This window comes from Macrobrachium nipponense, chromosome 22, assembly GCF_015104395.2.
Source record: "Macrobrachium nipponense isolate FS-2020 chromosome 22, ASM1510439v2, whole genome shotgun sequence".
Taxonomy (NCBI): domain Eukaryota; kingdom Metazoa; phylum Arthropoda; class Malacostraca; order Decapoda; family Palaemonidae; genus Macrobrachium; species Macrobrachium nipponense.
Genome location: NC_087213.1, coordinates 2,349,795 through 2,364,672, shown reverse-complemented (window position 1 = coordinate 2,364,672; position 14,878 = coordinate 2,349,795). Strand labels below are relative to the sequence as shown.

Below are 14,878 nucleotides of genomic sequence, written 5' to 3'. Positions count from 1 at the left end.
ATTCAAACATATCGGTCTCCCGACCGATCTGCATCTCTTAGTATGGAGTTACAGAATAAAGTTGTTATATCTGTTCAACTTATCTGTTTGAATCCTCTCTAAGAAGAACCACTCTACTTAGATATCACCTTACCTTACCTTACCTTACAGACCTTACATCTTGTTCGGGTTGCCCAGGTCCCTCAGTGTGAGGCACCTCTAATGTCTACCAGAGAGTTGCTAGTACATCTTCCGGTATATTTTGCATCTTCCGCAATCTTGGATGGTCTGGGATGCAGTTTAGATATTTGTCGAGCTTATTCTTAAACACATCTACGCTCACTCCTGATATATTCCTCAGATGAGCTGGCAACGCATTGAATAGACGCTGCATTATCGATGCCTGGTGCGTAGTGGATTAATGTCCTGTGTGCTTTCCTTATTTTTCCTGGTATAGTTTTGGGCACTATTAATCTACCTCTGCTTGCTCTTTCTGATATTTTTAGTTCCATGATATTTTCTGCTATTCCTTCTATCTGTTTCCATGCCTGAATTATCATGTAGCGTTTCTCTTCTCCTTTCTAGACTATATAATTTTAAGAATTGTAAGTCTTTTTCCCAGATAGTCTAGGTCCTTAACTTCTTCTATTCTAGCTGTAAAGGACCTTTGTACACTCTCTATTTGTGCAATATCCTTTTGATAGTGTGGGTACCATATCATATTGCAATATTCAAGTGGACTACGAACATATGTTTTATAAACGCATAAATCATTTGTTTCAGCTTTTTCTTGTTTTGAAGTGCCGTAACAACATTCCCATTTTTTTGCTTTACATTTTGCCAACAGAGTTGCTATTTGATCATTGCATAACATGTTCCTATTCATCATCACACCAAGGTCTTTAACTGCTTCCTTATTTGTGATGGTCTCATTATTAGGTCCCTTATATGCATATAGCTTTCTTTCTCTGTCTCCATAATTTATTGATTCAAATTTATCAGAGTTAAATACCATCCTATTTACCTCTGCCCAATCATATACTTTGTTAAGGTCTCTTTGTAGAGCGTTCCTATCTTCATCACAAGTAATTTCTCTACTTATTCTTGTGTCATCTGCGAAACTACTCACTACCGAATCCTTAACATTATTGTCTATTGTCTTCAATCATAATAACAAACAGTATTGCAGCTAACACCGTACCTTGCGGCACACCGGATATTACCTTGGCTTCATCCGATTTCTCGTCGTTTGCAATAACTATCTGTTTTCTGTTGTGTAAAAATTCTTTTAACCATCTTCCTACTTATCCACGATATTGTGTTTTCTAATTTTCTTCGCCAATATATTATGGTCTACTTTATCAAAGCTTTTGCAAAGTCTAAATAAACCACATCTGTTTCATTTCCGCTTTTCATATTTTTGAATATGTTTTCACGTGGACTAACAGTTGGGTTTGTGTACTTTTTCCGGGTACGAAACCATGTTGTCCTTTATTAAACAAATTATTTTTTATTAAATGTTTCATAATATTTTTCTTCATTACCCTTTCATACACTTTCATAATATGTGATGTTAGACACAAAGGCCTATAATACTTGCCTCTAGTCTTGATCCACGTTTTGAAAGTAGGGGTAATATATGCTAATTTGTGCTCATCATATATCTTGCCTGTATCTACACTTTGTCTTAATAATATTGCAAGTGGCTTTGCGATAGAATGAACTACTTTCTTTAACAAAATAGCAGGAACTTCCAATCAGGCCCTGCAGCAGCTCCATTTTTAATTTCATTAATAGCCTGCACAATGATCAGCTTCATTAATATCTATGTCAGCTAAATATTCACTATTTTCATCCCTTACTTCTATATCATTATCTTCATTATCTATTCTAGGGGTGAATTCTCTCTTATATCGTTCTGCCAGTATGTTGCAAATTTCCTTTTTCATTCGTTAATCTCCCTTCAATTCTCAGAGGGCCTATTTCTATTCTTCTTTTATTCATCTTCTTCGCATATGAGTATAATAGTTTGGGGTTTTGCTTGATATTTAATAGGGTTTTTTCTTCCAAGTCCCGTTTTTCATTTTCTTTTGATTGTATAATCTTTTGTTCTGCATTTTCTATCTTACTTTTTAGTTCTATAACTTTCCATGCATTTTTTTCTTTTGCAAGACCTTTTTTCCACTTTCTGATTTTCTGGAACAAGATCCTTCTGTCTCTTGGTATGCATGAATGATGTACTTTTCTTCTTCGGTATATATTTTTCCACTATTATCTCCAATATTTTATATAATATCTCCGTATTTACCCTTATGGTTCCATCACTTACGAAAATGTTATCCCAATCTTTGTTTCAATTCTTCATTAATTTCTGACCATTTTATATTTTTACTGTAGAAGTTGTATTTTCCATATCCTTCCCACTTTTTCATTTCTTGCTTATCTCTATTTTCACTTGCTTTGGAATGAACTGTTAATTCTATGACATTATGGTCTGAAATACTCGCATTATAAACTATTATTTTCTTTAACATAATTCATCTCGTTCACAAATACTAGGTCTAAAGTATTTTCCTTTCTTGTTGGCAGGTGATTTATTTGTTGAATGTTGTATTCTAGTAGCATATCTAATAGCTTTTCAAATTGCCTCTTATCTTCTGCACTACTATTACTCTCTTTTTTTATATGTATAAGTACAACCACATCTCCTATTCGTTCTTTCCATTCTACGAAAGGAAAGTTGAAGTCACCAGATAGGAGAATAGTCCAGTCCTTGTGATTTCTACATATATCATCCAATTTTTCAATTATTAAGTCAAACTCTTTAGTATTAGGAGGTCTATATATTACTATGTTCATCATTTTTCAGATTCAAATTCTACCTGCTATTATTCACATTCTGAGTACTATATTTCTCATATATTTTTTTTTTTCCTTGTTTTTTGTCTTTCCCATATATTGCGGTTCCCCCTTGATTCCTATTTTTTCTATCTGATCTATAAGTTTGGAACCCTTTTATTTGATCATCATTCCCAGTCTCTTGGGAAATACCAGGTTTTCAACTTATATTATCCATTATATCTATTTTCTTTCATTTGGGTTAGTTCTTCTAAGTACTCTATTTTTCTTTTGAGTTACTCGTAACTAAACCCTGCGCATTCATCACTATGATGGTTTGCGTGTTTTCTCCTTCATTTAATACTGATAGTAATAAGGATTTTCCCATGTCTCTTTCCTGTTCTGGTATGTTGTTCTTTTTTTCATTTCCAGAAATTCTGACATTAAAAAATCCAACTTTTCCATAATATTTGATCTTCCTTCATCATAATTATTAATTTTGTGTCTGAATCTGCAATTTTCTCCGTTTCTGCAATATCCTCTTGCATAATAAATACAGTTATTATCTCTTGAGTAGAATTTCGGAGCTGATGCTTTGAAATTTTTTGCTGACACCTCTGCATATCTCATTGGTGGTTTGCTTTTCTCTTTTACCTGATATTCTTGATTTCTCTCTTTATTTGTTTCTTTCTTATTTTGGATTTTATTACTTGGTTGGTTATTTATTTGATTATGATTCATGGCTACAGGGTGATATATTTGCATTTTTTGTCGAACTTACATCCTTTTCCTTCTTTTAGGTTTTTACATATTTTTGGATGCAGATCTCTGCAATCATCCCTATCCATCTAAGTATGCACATTTACCAATATTCATAGTTTTGTTTTTTGACATATCTTAGGATGTTTGTAGTACATCTTTCTCCAAATCTGCAATTCCCTCTTTTCAAAAGGTTGCAGATTTTGGGTCTTTCTTGTCTATTTTTTCCTCTTTCCCGTCATTGTATAGATCTGGGTAGAGCCTCTTCGGGATTTGCTTTTCTGTTGTCATATCGTAATTTATTTCTTCGTAGGTATGCTGCTTTATTGCCTCATATGTAGTATCAATGAGTATCTCTGCATCCATACTTTTATCTTGTTCTTTGTTTTCCCTTATTTTTTTGTTTTTTCTGTCATTTCATTTTTGTTTACTTTTCCTTCCGTTTTCCTCTTCTTCTTTTTCTTCTTCTTCTTCTCCTCTTCCTCTTCTTCTTCATCCTCAACTATTTGTACATTCATCTTGATTTAATAACATTGTCTATCCATGATAGACATGTTGAACAAAAATTCTTGTATCTTTTCTCAAATCTTGTATTACTCAGCACACTGTGGATGGGTCGGAATGTTGCATGCAGCACATTTTCTGATTAGGTTTTGTGGATTGACTATGCTATACCAAACCTTACACAGTTTGCATGCTTTTGGCATTCTTTTTCCTAATGCATCAATTAGTATATTCACAAGATTCACCTTATTCATTTCTTTGTCGGAATATGTTGGTTTATGTATCTTATGAGTCTCTTGACCACTTGGATTTTATTTGGAACTTCTTCAATTATTTTCAAGATGTTTTCATTAGATTTGTTCCAGTTTGAAGGATTATATCCTTCTAATATCTATGAATGCTTTTGTATCTTTTTTGGTTAGGACTGTTGCTGATTTCATAGATGAGAAAATGCCAGTTCCCTTCCTGCTACCTCATCGTATTGCGAATCTGCTAAACACGCCAAATTACGCCACCTTTTCCCGCAGTTGGAACTTACTGCCATCTTGTTCTGATTTATAGTATTACACTTGATAAAACTAACTTAGAAGACGCTTTATCCTACTATTTTCACACTAATCTTATCACCGATAGTTCACGAACACTTCTAGATATTTCTCAAATTCTAGTCGTATGTTAAACTTGTGATATCTGTTGATTTATTGTGACTTCACGCGGTACGTCTCACCAAGCAAGATGGCACAAGGAGATGGAAGGAACCAGAAATACTTACGAATGACAGTCGTAAGGAGAAACAAAAAAAAGTCTTTCGCAAAAGCGAAGAGACCTAGATACATACCATGAAAGGCACACGCTACGTAGTTAGGTTTTAGTTGAAAGGAATACAAAATTCAGCCCGAAGGTCAAGCACCGACACCTATGATGAGGTCATTCAGAGTTGAAAGGGAAATTGAGAGTACTAAAAGGTCTTCAAAGGAGTCACAAGATTAAAACCTCGCAGGTGCACTAGAAACAATTTAAAAGGTCTTCAAAGGAGTCACAAGATTAAAACCTCGCAGGTGCACTAGAAACAATTGTTAGGAGAGGGTTGCGGACAATAAGATAGAAAAAATTATGAAAGGAGGTACAGTAAAAGGAATGGAAGGGTTGCAGTTAGGGGCCGAAGAGACGCTGCAAAGAACCTTAAGTGATGTGGATTTCTTAATTATATATGTCCTCCAATTTGTGTGTGCTCTTTTTTTTTTCAATGTTTGGCACTGATCTGTTATCATTACGCTCTAAAAAGCGGAAACACCAAACAGGGCTTCGAGTAAACTGACCTTGGTCATCCATGAAGAAGGTTATATTCTTCCCCAACAAATTCTCCACTGTGAGGCCCTCTGGCTGGGTGATTCTCGTGTCCTTTTCATCCACGCTCTCCAAGATGAGATAATTCAATAGGAATTCTGCTCGCAAGTCCACGTAACGCTGGCTACTGTTCTCATACAAGGGATGTCTGTCGTCATTGGGTACTAATGCTTCCATCTTCTTGACTTCGGGAGATAGTATCGTTTTTGGGACTGCAACAGACAGAGGCAAAGAACTGTTAGACTTCTGAATTAATTCATTTAAGGAAAATAAATTTTTCTGAATGACAGGTTAGACCTTCGAATTAAGTATATTCTCTGAATCACCTTAACTTTTTTTTATTATTATTATGATCATTATTATTTATAATGTAAATACATTTTCAGAGACTAGACCAAAAGGCTATGACTTTGTCTAGCAGATTTCCATAATAAAATGCACTTACGGAAAGTTAATGAATGAAATTAAATAAAGAAAAGAGAATGTACCAGAGTACATACTCTCCCATACAAACAAGGAAGTCATACGAATATATGGAGATATTACATAAACATACACTGAAGAGCAGAATGAAAAATACATATGAACAAAAAAGATCAATTTTAAAATACGAATTCCATGGCCTCTAGCCTTTAACAAACCCAACGTGTGAATATGAAAACCCTGACTGTACTAACGTCTCACATCCTCCAAATTGTGGTATTTATCCTGGTAGAACTGATTGTATGCCCACAGGTGAGTCTGGGAGGCAGTTGGGTTGATGGCAGCAGGTAATGGGATTGGTGGCACAGTTAAGCTTGGTTCTTTAAGTCCATCATCAGTCACAGTGGGTTCTGAAGTACAAACAATAAAAGTGTATTTAAGCAACACTGAATCAACCCGTAGCCATTTTTAAAAAAAGCATTCATTTAGATTTGACAAAAACACAACCATGGTACATTGGAACTGGAATATCAGATCTAGGTCAAAGGCCAAGCTCTGGGACCATTAAGGTCATTCAGCCTGAAAGGGAATTTGAGATTAAAGGGGATTATAAAGATGTAACGGAAGGAAAACCTCGCATCTGCACTATGAATCAATTGTTAGGAGAGGGTGGAAAGTAAGCTGGAAGAAAAGTGAATACGAATGGAGGTACAGCAAAAAGAATGAAAGGGGTTGCAGCTAGGGGCCAAAGGGTTGCTGCAGAGAACCTTCAGTAATGCCTACAGTGCACACTGACGGCACTAAACCCCTTCCGGGACAATCATGTAAAAAAATTATGCCTATCCTGCTGTGTGTTCTTCCAAAATAATTTTTTCCCTTCATCCCAAAACGGCTGATTTCTGTGAAGACAAGAAGTCTCTGAATCTGGGTAGGCATAGCATCAAAACATACATGAATTAATGAATAAAGTTCTAGAAGTACTATATTAAATCAAGATATATAAAACAAGACTGCGTTAAAACAGTATAATTACAGTCGTCAAATGATGCATTCATTAGTAGAATTCAAAAAGTATATCTATTCCAGAAATAAAAAGAAGACTGCATTAAAGCATTCTAATTATATTCGTGAAATCATTTATTAATAGAATTCAAGAAGTATATTTAATCCAGAAATAAAAAAACATAAGATTTATTACAGCACACTAGCACCACTATACAGAAGAATAATTGAAGAGCAGTTGTAATAGATAAATCAAAGAATTACCTGTTAAATCCTAGTATAATTGCAGCAGCTCACTAGCACCACAACACAGAAAAATAATTTAAGGCAAGTTACAATAAATAAATTTAAAAAATTACCTGGTAAACCCTGGCGATTGATATTGGATTTCTCCTGATCTCGATGGGCCATTTCCGAAACTCGTTGCCTGTGGTCGAAGAGCAAGTCTGTCAACTCGAATACCTGAGTTCCATCCGCCAAAGTCACGATTTTGGTCACGTCGACGCCGTTCACAGTTAATCGGCTCTGACCTACAAAGTTACAAGTAGTATGCCATGTTAGCAAACTTTTGTGTTTTTTTTTTTTTTTTTTATCTTTAAGTGATTTCTGTATCTTGTCGAACTTCACCATGTCAGCAAACCTGTATTTCTTTCTTCTTTCAATGATTTCTATATCTTTTTTAACTGCCATTTGAGATTTACGTTATTAGCTGCTTAGAAAGTTGAATTTAAAAAAATTTGCAGAAATATGCCAGCGAAACAAAAGTCTGGAAAATCTGTAAATACTGATGAACGTTTAGTATCAGAACAGGAAGGCAGTCCAGTTGCTGATATTACATCTCGGATATTCAATGATACTTTCAATGTTAATTGTTTAGCAACTCCTATGATTATGGAGAATAATCCTACTTCCAGAAGTTGCCAATACTTAAAAGAAAACACTGTAATAATAATGAACAGTACATTGCACGCAGATCTAGCTGGTAATTCTAACTAAGAATTAAGAATTAACCATCTACATAGGTCGCTTCAAATCTCATTCAAATTGGTACATATCTTTTCTTGAAACATTACTGTCACGTATTATTATTATTATCATTATTATTATTATTATTATTATTTATTATTATTATTATTATTATTATATGAACCCTGTTCATATGGAACAAGCCCACCACAGGGTCTATTGATCTGAAATTCAAACTTCCAAAGAATATGGTGTTTATTTGAGGGAAGTAACAGAAGGTAATAAGAGATACAGACAATTATCAGAAAGGAAGAAAATGGGTTAACACATTAATACATAAATCGATAAAGATATGAGTAAATTATAAAATCTAAGGAGAATAGTAATATAATAGGTTGTATTTTCAGCCAAAACTTACCACTCCCAAACTTTCCTTCAAAGACAAGATCCTTCCCATTGAAATTGGTCACGTGGAGTCCTCCAGCTGGTGCTGTTTTCAGATCCTGCAGGTTGACAGACTGAGGAATGAGATAGTCTAGAACCATCTCCGTTCTCAGGGCTTCGTTCTCTGCCCCGTCTGAAAGCAGAGGGTTTTCAAAGCCCTCAGGAACCAGGTTTTCCACTACGAGGACATCCGGGTTCAGCAAAGTCTTTGGAACTAGGAGAAAGGATCGTTGTCAGTTCCTGTGCCAGTACAACTTATTGAAAATTTTATTGATAAAATGAGTTACTTGGACTCATACCTACTGCTAAAGTTACATCAGTGATCAGCAAAGTCTTTGGAAATAGAAGACAGGATCATTGTTAGTTTCTATACCTATACATCTTAAATAATTAAAACTTTTATGATAAACTTCATTATTAAGATACTTACCTACTGTTGGTGTTAGACTATATCTTCTCAACTTATGGGGCAAAGATACAAGCTAACTTTAACAGTAGGTAAGATTCATTCAAAATAATTAATTAAAAGTTACCAAATTGTGTCGCAAGAAAAATTAAGTAAATCTTAGTTTTACCAGATCACTGAGCTGATTAACAGCTCTCCCAGGACTAGCCCGAAGGTTTAGAGATTTATAAGTGGCTAGGAACTAATTGGTCAACTAGCAACGGGACCTACAGTTTATTGTGGGATCCGAACCACACTTCATCGAGTAATGAATTTCTATCACCAGATACAAATTCCTCTGATTCCGCGTTGGCCGTGCCGGGATTCGAACTCGGACCACCGGATTGGCAGTCGAGCGAGAAAACCACTAGTCCAGCGGTGAACTTGTGCCGCAAATAGTAACGAAGAGGATTAATGGGAATAATTTATATTCAAGTTCGCTGTAGAAAGAAGCCTAAACGATTTCTGTTATTAATTCGTAATAAACACAGTAAAATTTAGTGCTTTAAATTAAACAAAAATTTAGCGGTCAAAGAGAGTTTCCTACACCTTACTTGTTGCTTACTGGTTGTTTCCTTAATTGTTGTTCCCTTGAAAAAGTACCATTATTTCACGAAGAGTTAATCTGCATAACAATAAATAGTGAAGTTTACTTCATATGAGATATTGTAACCTCGACACGCTAGGTATGTTGATTTACAGTCTAAAGGATTCGTAAATACCGCATATCTTCCTTTCACTTACGAAGGATGAAAAATCTCTTTAATGAATACTTAAATTTTACAATTCCGTAAAAAAAATAAACGGTATAATGAGGACACTTACCAACTTCATTAACAGGTACTGACAGCCTCTCTTGATCTTCGAGGGAAAGCTGCCAAAATTGTAACAGTGAAGAATGGCTGCCCATGATAACAGTCTCTGGCACCACTGGTAGAGTTTTTTGTATCAAATGACTATCCTCACTTAAGTCACCTTGAGGCTGAACAGTTGGAGGTGCTGAAATTTGGGTATTAAGCAATTACGAGGAAGGATTGCGTTTTGCAAAGTAAAAAATGCTGTAGTTTTATGAGGATGCAAGAAGCTTAAAGTACAATTTAATACCCTGCAATGAAATCCTAATACTTAAAAGTCTTGGCAAATCTGCCATAAGTGAACTTGCACTGGATATCAGTAAAGTGCATCTTACATAAAAATAAAGTTTCTCGCAGGACGTCCTTGAAAACTACACGGTTTCTCCAACAGATTCCTTTGAAGAGAGAACTGGAGCTCAAAAGATGAGACATGAGTTGCTGTCTGGCGTGGATGGATGCCTCAACAACAATGAGATAACCAAAACAATATCAATTTAAATCAAACTGTTTTACACTAACTTTGTCGATCAATAAATCCTCAGGAGGATTTGGCAGTCTCTCAAAGTATATGAGTTTAACCAAACATACCCTTCTTGACTATTGATTAGACATTATGACATAGGGAATATTACTCATTTTTAATTACCAAATATCAACTAACCTGGCAATTCTTCAGTTCCTGGAACGCCTTGATCTGCAGGTTCAACATGATCCCCTGTGTCAAGAAAAGAAGATTCATTCACCAGAGAAGGTTGGATTTCTGGAAGACTTATGGGGCTACTCCCAAGAGCCTCAGTTACAGGGAATTCTTCGGAAGGAGGAAGAACTCCAGTGGACAACGTTTCTGTCACTGCCTGGACGGTTGGTTCACTCGGAGGCACCTCAGGGGCATCCGAAATGTCAAGAGGGGGACCTGCAATCAAAATCAGAAAATAAGATCCTAAAATGAAATACATTTTGAAGTGATTTGTACTTTTTACATTATTGTAAAAAAATGGAGCAAATGATCAGCATTTCATTTAAAGAATTGCTTTCATCATCTGATCACTGACAAGCTTGCACCAGATGCTAAGAACTCATGATTAAATCCTCACAAAATGTCATAAAATAGTTCCTGATAGGCTTTATATTTCCCAATAAACATGGATTAAAAATAATTATCTTTAATTATGAATCATAAAAAAACACACATAGTTACAAGGTTTAGCAAACAGTAAAGCAAGTCACCCATTATAATACCATCTTTTAACATGACTTATGATAATAAGTACATTGACTAGTAAAGCATAAGGAGGACATATCTATTACTATTTGAAATCTAAGGTATGAAGCCAACATCTAATGAGACTTTTCATACAAACTCAAGATTGAACTAATCAGGGCAAGGGAAAACTTACCAGGGACGTCAATGGTAAGGCCAGGAAGCTTCACACGGCTGTGTCTTAGAAGGGCCTCTTTCACGAGGGCCCGGTGATCGAAGAGGAACGTAGCTAGAGTATAGGTTACAGTGCCATCACTCAAGATGTTGAGGTCCAAGACTGGGATGCCATTTATGCTGAGATAGCCTGTAAAATGGAACATTTTGACATCTGAATTTTTTTAAAGCAGGACAGTTAACAAATGTGTCAGTTGTCTGTCAATGGTAAAATTAAGCATCAACAGTTGAGATTAATATATTTGCGCTAGAACACTATTCTGCAAAAGTATTAAGATATAATTTTTGTTTCGGGCTTGACTGCTGCCAAAAAAAAAAATTCATTTGCCATTTGGTTTGATTCAGAGTTTCAGACGGACTGAAGACCATTTCATACTTGCGAGGGGTCCATATTACTCTGGTGAGGAGCAACAAATTCAGAACCTGGTTATCATAATAAACTTTACCTTCACTGTCTCTCTTGAAGGAAAGCTCCTTTCCACCAATATTTGACACACTGAGGCCCTCTGGGGAGGCGTCCTTTGATCCTGGGGTAAAATAGGTTCCTCCAACAAATAATCCATGACAAACTCCTTCCGAAGAGCTTTGCTCTCAGGGGTGTTAGCGTACAATGGATGCCAACTATCTTGAGGGACAACATTGACGAATTCGTGGAACTCTGGCGTCAGAATGGTCTTGGGTGCTGTAAAAGGAAAAAAAGGGACACACTGAAACTTGCAACACACCATACAGGTATGGAACACAGCAAAACTGGGTCATGAAAGATCTGACAAACTAAAAGAGAATAGGCATTAAAAACTAACTAATATCAGGGAGGGTGGTGAATTACCAACAATGGCTAAGAATGATTGAGTCCCTTCACATTTAAAAGTCATAGATATCGTGATGGTTTGTGGGTAATAGTTTTGAAATACTGAATGAATGGTAGCCTCATGAACTATATTGGTGATGTAAAATGGGCCCATCTCCTTAGGGAAGTTTGGTTATGAGTCAGTGAAAACTGGAACTGGTTGAGAAGCCATGGCAGAATTTCATAAAGCAAGAATTAATGACTTGAACGGTGTAAGTGCCACATATCAAGGACGACTTACCTCTAATACCTTCTAGATTAATCTTCGTATCGTTCTCCTGCTCAAGCAAAGAGAATCCCCAGACATCAATGATGGGAAGAATGTCGATCTCACTGACAACTGGTGGGATCGCTGGGACAATGAAAGTCGAGTTCTCTTGGTCTTCAGGCTCAACATCTGCTGGAATGGAATGGGATATAAAATTTAGGCCAAAGGCCAAGCACTGGGACCTATGACATCAGTCAGTGAAAAGAGGAAAATTGAGAGTAACAAGGTTTCAAAGGTGTAACAAGAATAAAACTGGCAGTTGCACTATGAAACAACTGTTAAAAGGTGCAAAGTATGATGGAAGAGAATAGGAACGGAGGTAAAGCAACAGGAATGAAAGGGGTTGCCGCTAGTTGCTGAAGGGATACTGCAAAGAATCTTAGGTGTGACCTACAGTGAACCGCACGAGGTGCATCGACAGCACTACACCCCTGCGGGAAACATACGCAGGATGTTTTTAAGAGATAATATCAACTACTAATGAATAGTAGACCAAAATTTCATATTGCTTTGTCAGTAGTTTACTCGTTCTTGCCAATGTACAGCACTTTCAATGTATGGCATAGGAAAATGAAATATTTTCAAAGCATATAAACTTACAAGTAAGGTTTGGACTTAAAGATAATGGCTAGTGTGTCAGATTTTCAGCTTCAAACCTGTTAAAATTATCTGGGAATTGGATTTCTAATTCTATATGTCTGCATGATAGTAAAATGGTTAAGACTATAACAAAAACAATTTCGTGAAATTCAGTTACGTGCATTCAGTTAACAAAAGTAAAATGGCATCACTGAGCTGTTGGCCCTTACTTTGACAGTTTTAGAAATCAACACACCAAGGTAACTCACTACATTAGCACAGCTAAAGCTGATAGAATATTCTAATTACAATTTGAACTTACCTAGAATTCCTTCAAATATCTGAGCGTCAGTGTGCCGAGGTAGTGTAAGTTTGGAAGCCCCATCATCCTTGATAAGCTCAGACGTAAGCAGAGAGTTTGGCAATCGTGTTAGCTCTGTTGGGGCATTGGGAATCAAACTGGTGAAATGAGGATGCTCAATCTGTACAGGAGAGTCTATGGAAGCTTCAGATAAAATGTCTGCTCCAAGTTGTGTGTCATCAAGAATTTCCTGATCTGATGTAGCTCCTAGCTCTTGGACTGCTTGCACCACGGAGGTCTGGTTGGCATGTGATTTTTCCTCGTGTTCAGAGGCAACTTCACTTAGGAAAGGGCCGAGTTCTGTAACTGGAAGAGGGTCTTCTGCTTCAAAGAAATGTTCTGTGACTGGCGAATCAACATCAGTAGGATCTGTTTCTGAAACTGTTGTGATACTTTCTTCTTCATGTTCTGTAAAAGGAGCTGATTCTTCATCGAGCAATACTGGCACTGGTACTAAGGCATGTGTTCTGACAGGCTCTGTAACTGGAACCAAATCTTCCTCATGCAATACTGGCACTGGTACTAAGGCATGTATTCTGACAGGCTCTGTAACTGGAACCAAATCTTCCTCATTCACATCACTTTCCAGAACTGGTACGGTTGTTGGGATGGGAACGATCTCAGTTACATCTTCCAAGACACTGATCTTTTCTACATTGTCTCCATTAACGTTTATCTGATTAAGATCAGTCTCCGAAACTATTTCCTTACCTTCTCGTTTCAAATCTTCTGTTAAAACCTCTGGGTGATTTGACTCAATTTCTAGAGGCAACTGTGTCACAGGGACGACCTCAGGGTGACTCTCTTGGAATAATACTTCATCAACAGGCACCTCGATGCTTACGTTTCCTTCAGATACTGTGGTGCTGGGAGAAATAGTTACATCGGTGACCACATCTTCATAATCCACTTCCTTAGGGAGTGGATATTCTGGAATCTCCTGTCCTTGCACTGCTCCCTCCGAAACTGCTTCACTATAAAACGCATCATCATATAACGGGTATTCTGGAATACCATCATTTTGTGTTGCAGCTTCTGGAAACACCTCACCATGGATCGTGTCCTCATAAGCTAGGTAATCGGGCCCTAGTTCTTCATGATAGACCTCATCATGAGGAAATTGGTCAGCTGAGAAATCTGTTTGGTTTGCTTCCAACTTGACGTGTTCTTCTGAGGGCAGAGCTTCGTTTGGAACTTCAATAACTGTTTGAGCATGAGGAATACTCTTCTGGACAGTCACCTCAGGTGGGGAAGTTCTCGTTGATATTTCAGTGAACCTCACTCACTGATACAGAGAAAGGCATTTGCGTGTCGACATCTGGAGAGGCTGGTCTGGATATCTGATCATGTACCACGAGTTTCTCCTCGGTTTCAATGCCTTCAGTGCCTTTTGGTTGCGGTTTGGTTACTGAAAAGATATCAATGAATTCTTAGGCTATGACACTGAAAACGATATGAAAGTTCACACGATATGGAGATTGTGTACTTGGGATTTAGAGGAAGCTTAGCTTATGGATTCCTAAATTTTATATCTTAAAAAAATACATATTTCTGCCTTATCTAATGACAACACTATAGTAGAATAGAACCCAGTGAATTTTATCGATGTAAAGTGAAAGTGAGATTTTGCAGTAAAATTTATAAAAAATAGTTTTTTACAAAAACGCAGTAATATACCGGCTATAAATAAAAAATAAATATGTGTATATATATATATATATAGATATATATATATATATATATATATATATATATAATATTATTACCGAAATTTCTGCCATTGTTCTGCTCAAGGGATTTGGACTGCGTTGCCAAATGCCTGAA

The 14,878-nt window shown here is 36.5% G+C and overlaps 2 protein-coding genes across 2 annotated transcripts in view; both read right to left on the bottom strand.

Annotated features, from left to right (window-relative positions):
• The window catches only part of LOC135198850 (uncharacterized), a 33,084-nt gene extending 18,815 nt beyond the window's left edge, over positions 1-14,269 (bottom strand). The window contains exons 1-11 of the mRNA XM_064226822.1: positions 14,212-14,269; positions 13,016-14,059; positions 12,088-12,246; positions 11,619-11,678; positions 10,959-11,126; positions 10,223-10,474; positions 9,533-9,706; positions 8,237-8,476; positions 7,212-7,382; positions 6,105-6,260; positions 5,400-5,639 (exon numbers count right to left, since the gene is read on the bottom strand). Coding sequence (XP_064082892.1) covers positions 5,400-5,639; positions 6,105-6,260; positions 7,212-7,382; positions 8,237-8,476; positions 9,533-9,706; positions 10,223-10,474; positions 10,959-11,126; positions 11,619-11,678; positions 12,088-12,246; positions 13,016-14,059; positions 14,212-14,269 — 2,722 coding nt within the window. The remainder of the gene's footprint in view (positions 1-5,399; positions 5,640-6,104; positions 6,261-7,211; positions 7,383-8,236; positions 8,477-9,532; positions 9,707-10,222; positions 10,475-10,958; positions 11,127-11,618; positions 11,679-12,087; positions 12,247-13,015; positions 14,060-14,211) is intronic.
• The window catches only part of LOC135198442 (uncharacterized), a 43,108-nt gene continuing 42,410 nt past the window's right edge, over positions 14,181-14,878 (bottom strand). Inside the window, exons 4-5 of the mRNA XM_064225990.1 lie at positions 14,821-14,878; positions 14,181-14,462 (exon numbers count right to left, since the gene is read on the bottom strand). The exon at positions 14,821-14,878 is cut by the window's right edge and continues 116 nt beyond it. Of these exons, the coding sequence (XP_064082060.1) occupies positions 14,323-14,462; positions 14,821-14,878 (198 nt within the window). The 3' untranslated portion in view covers positions 14,181-14,322. The remainder of the gene's footprint in view (positions 14,463-14,820) is intronic.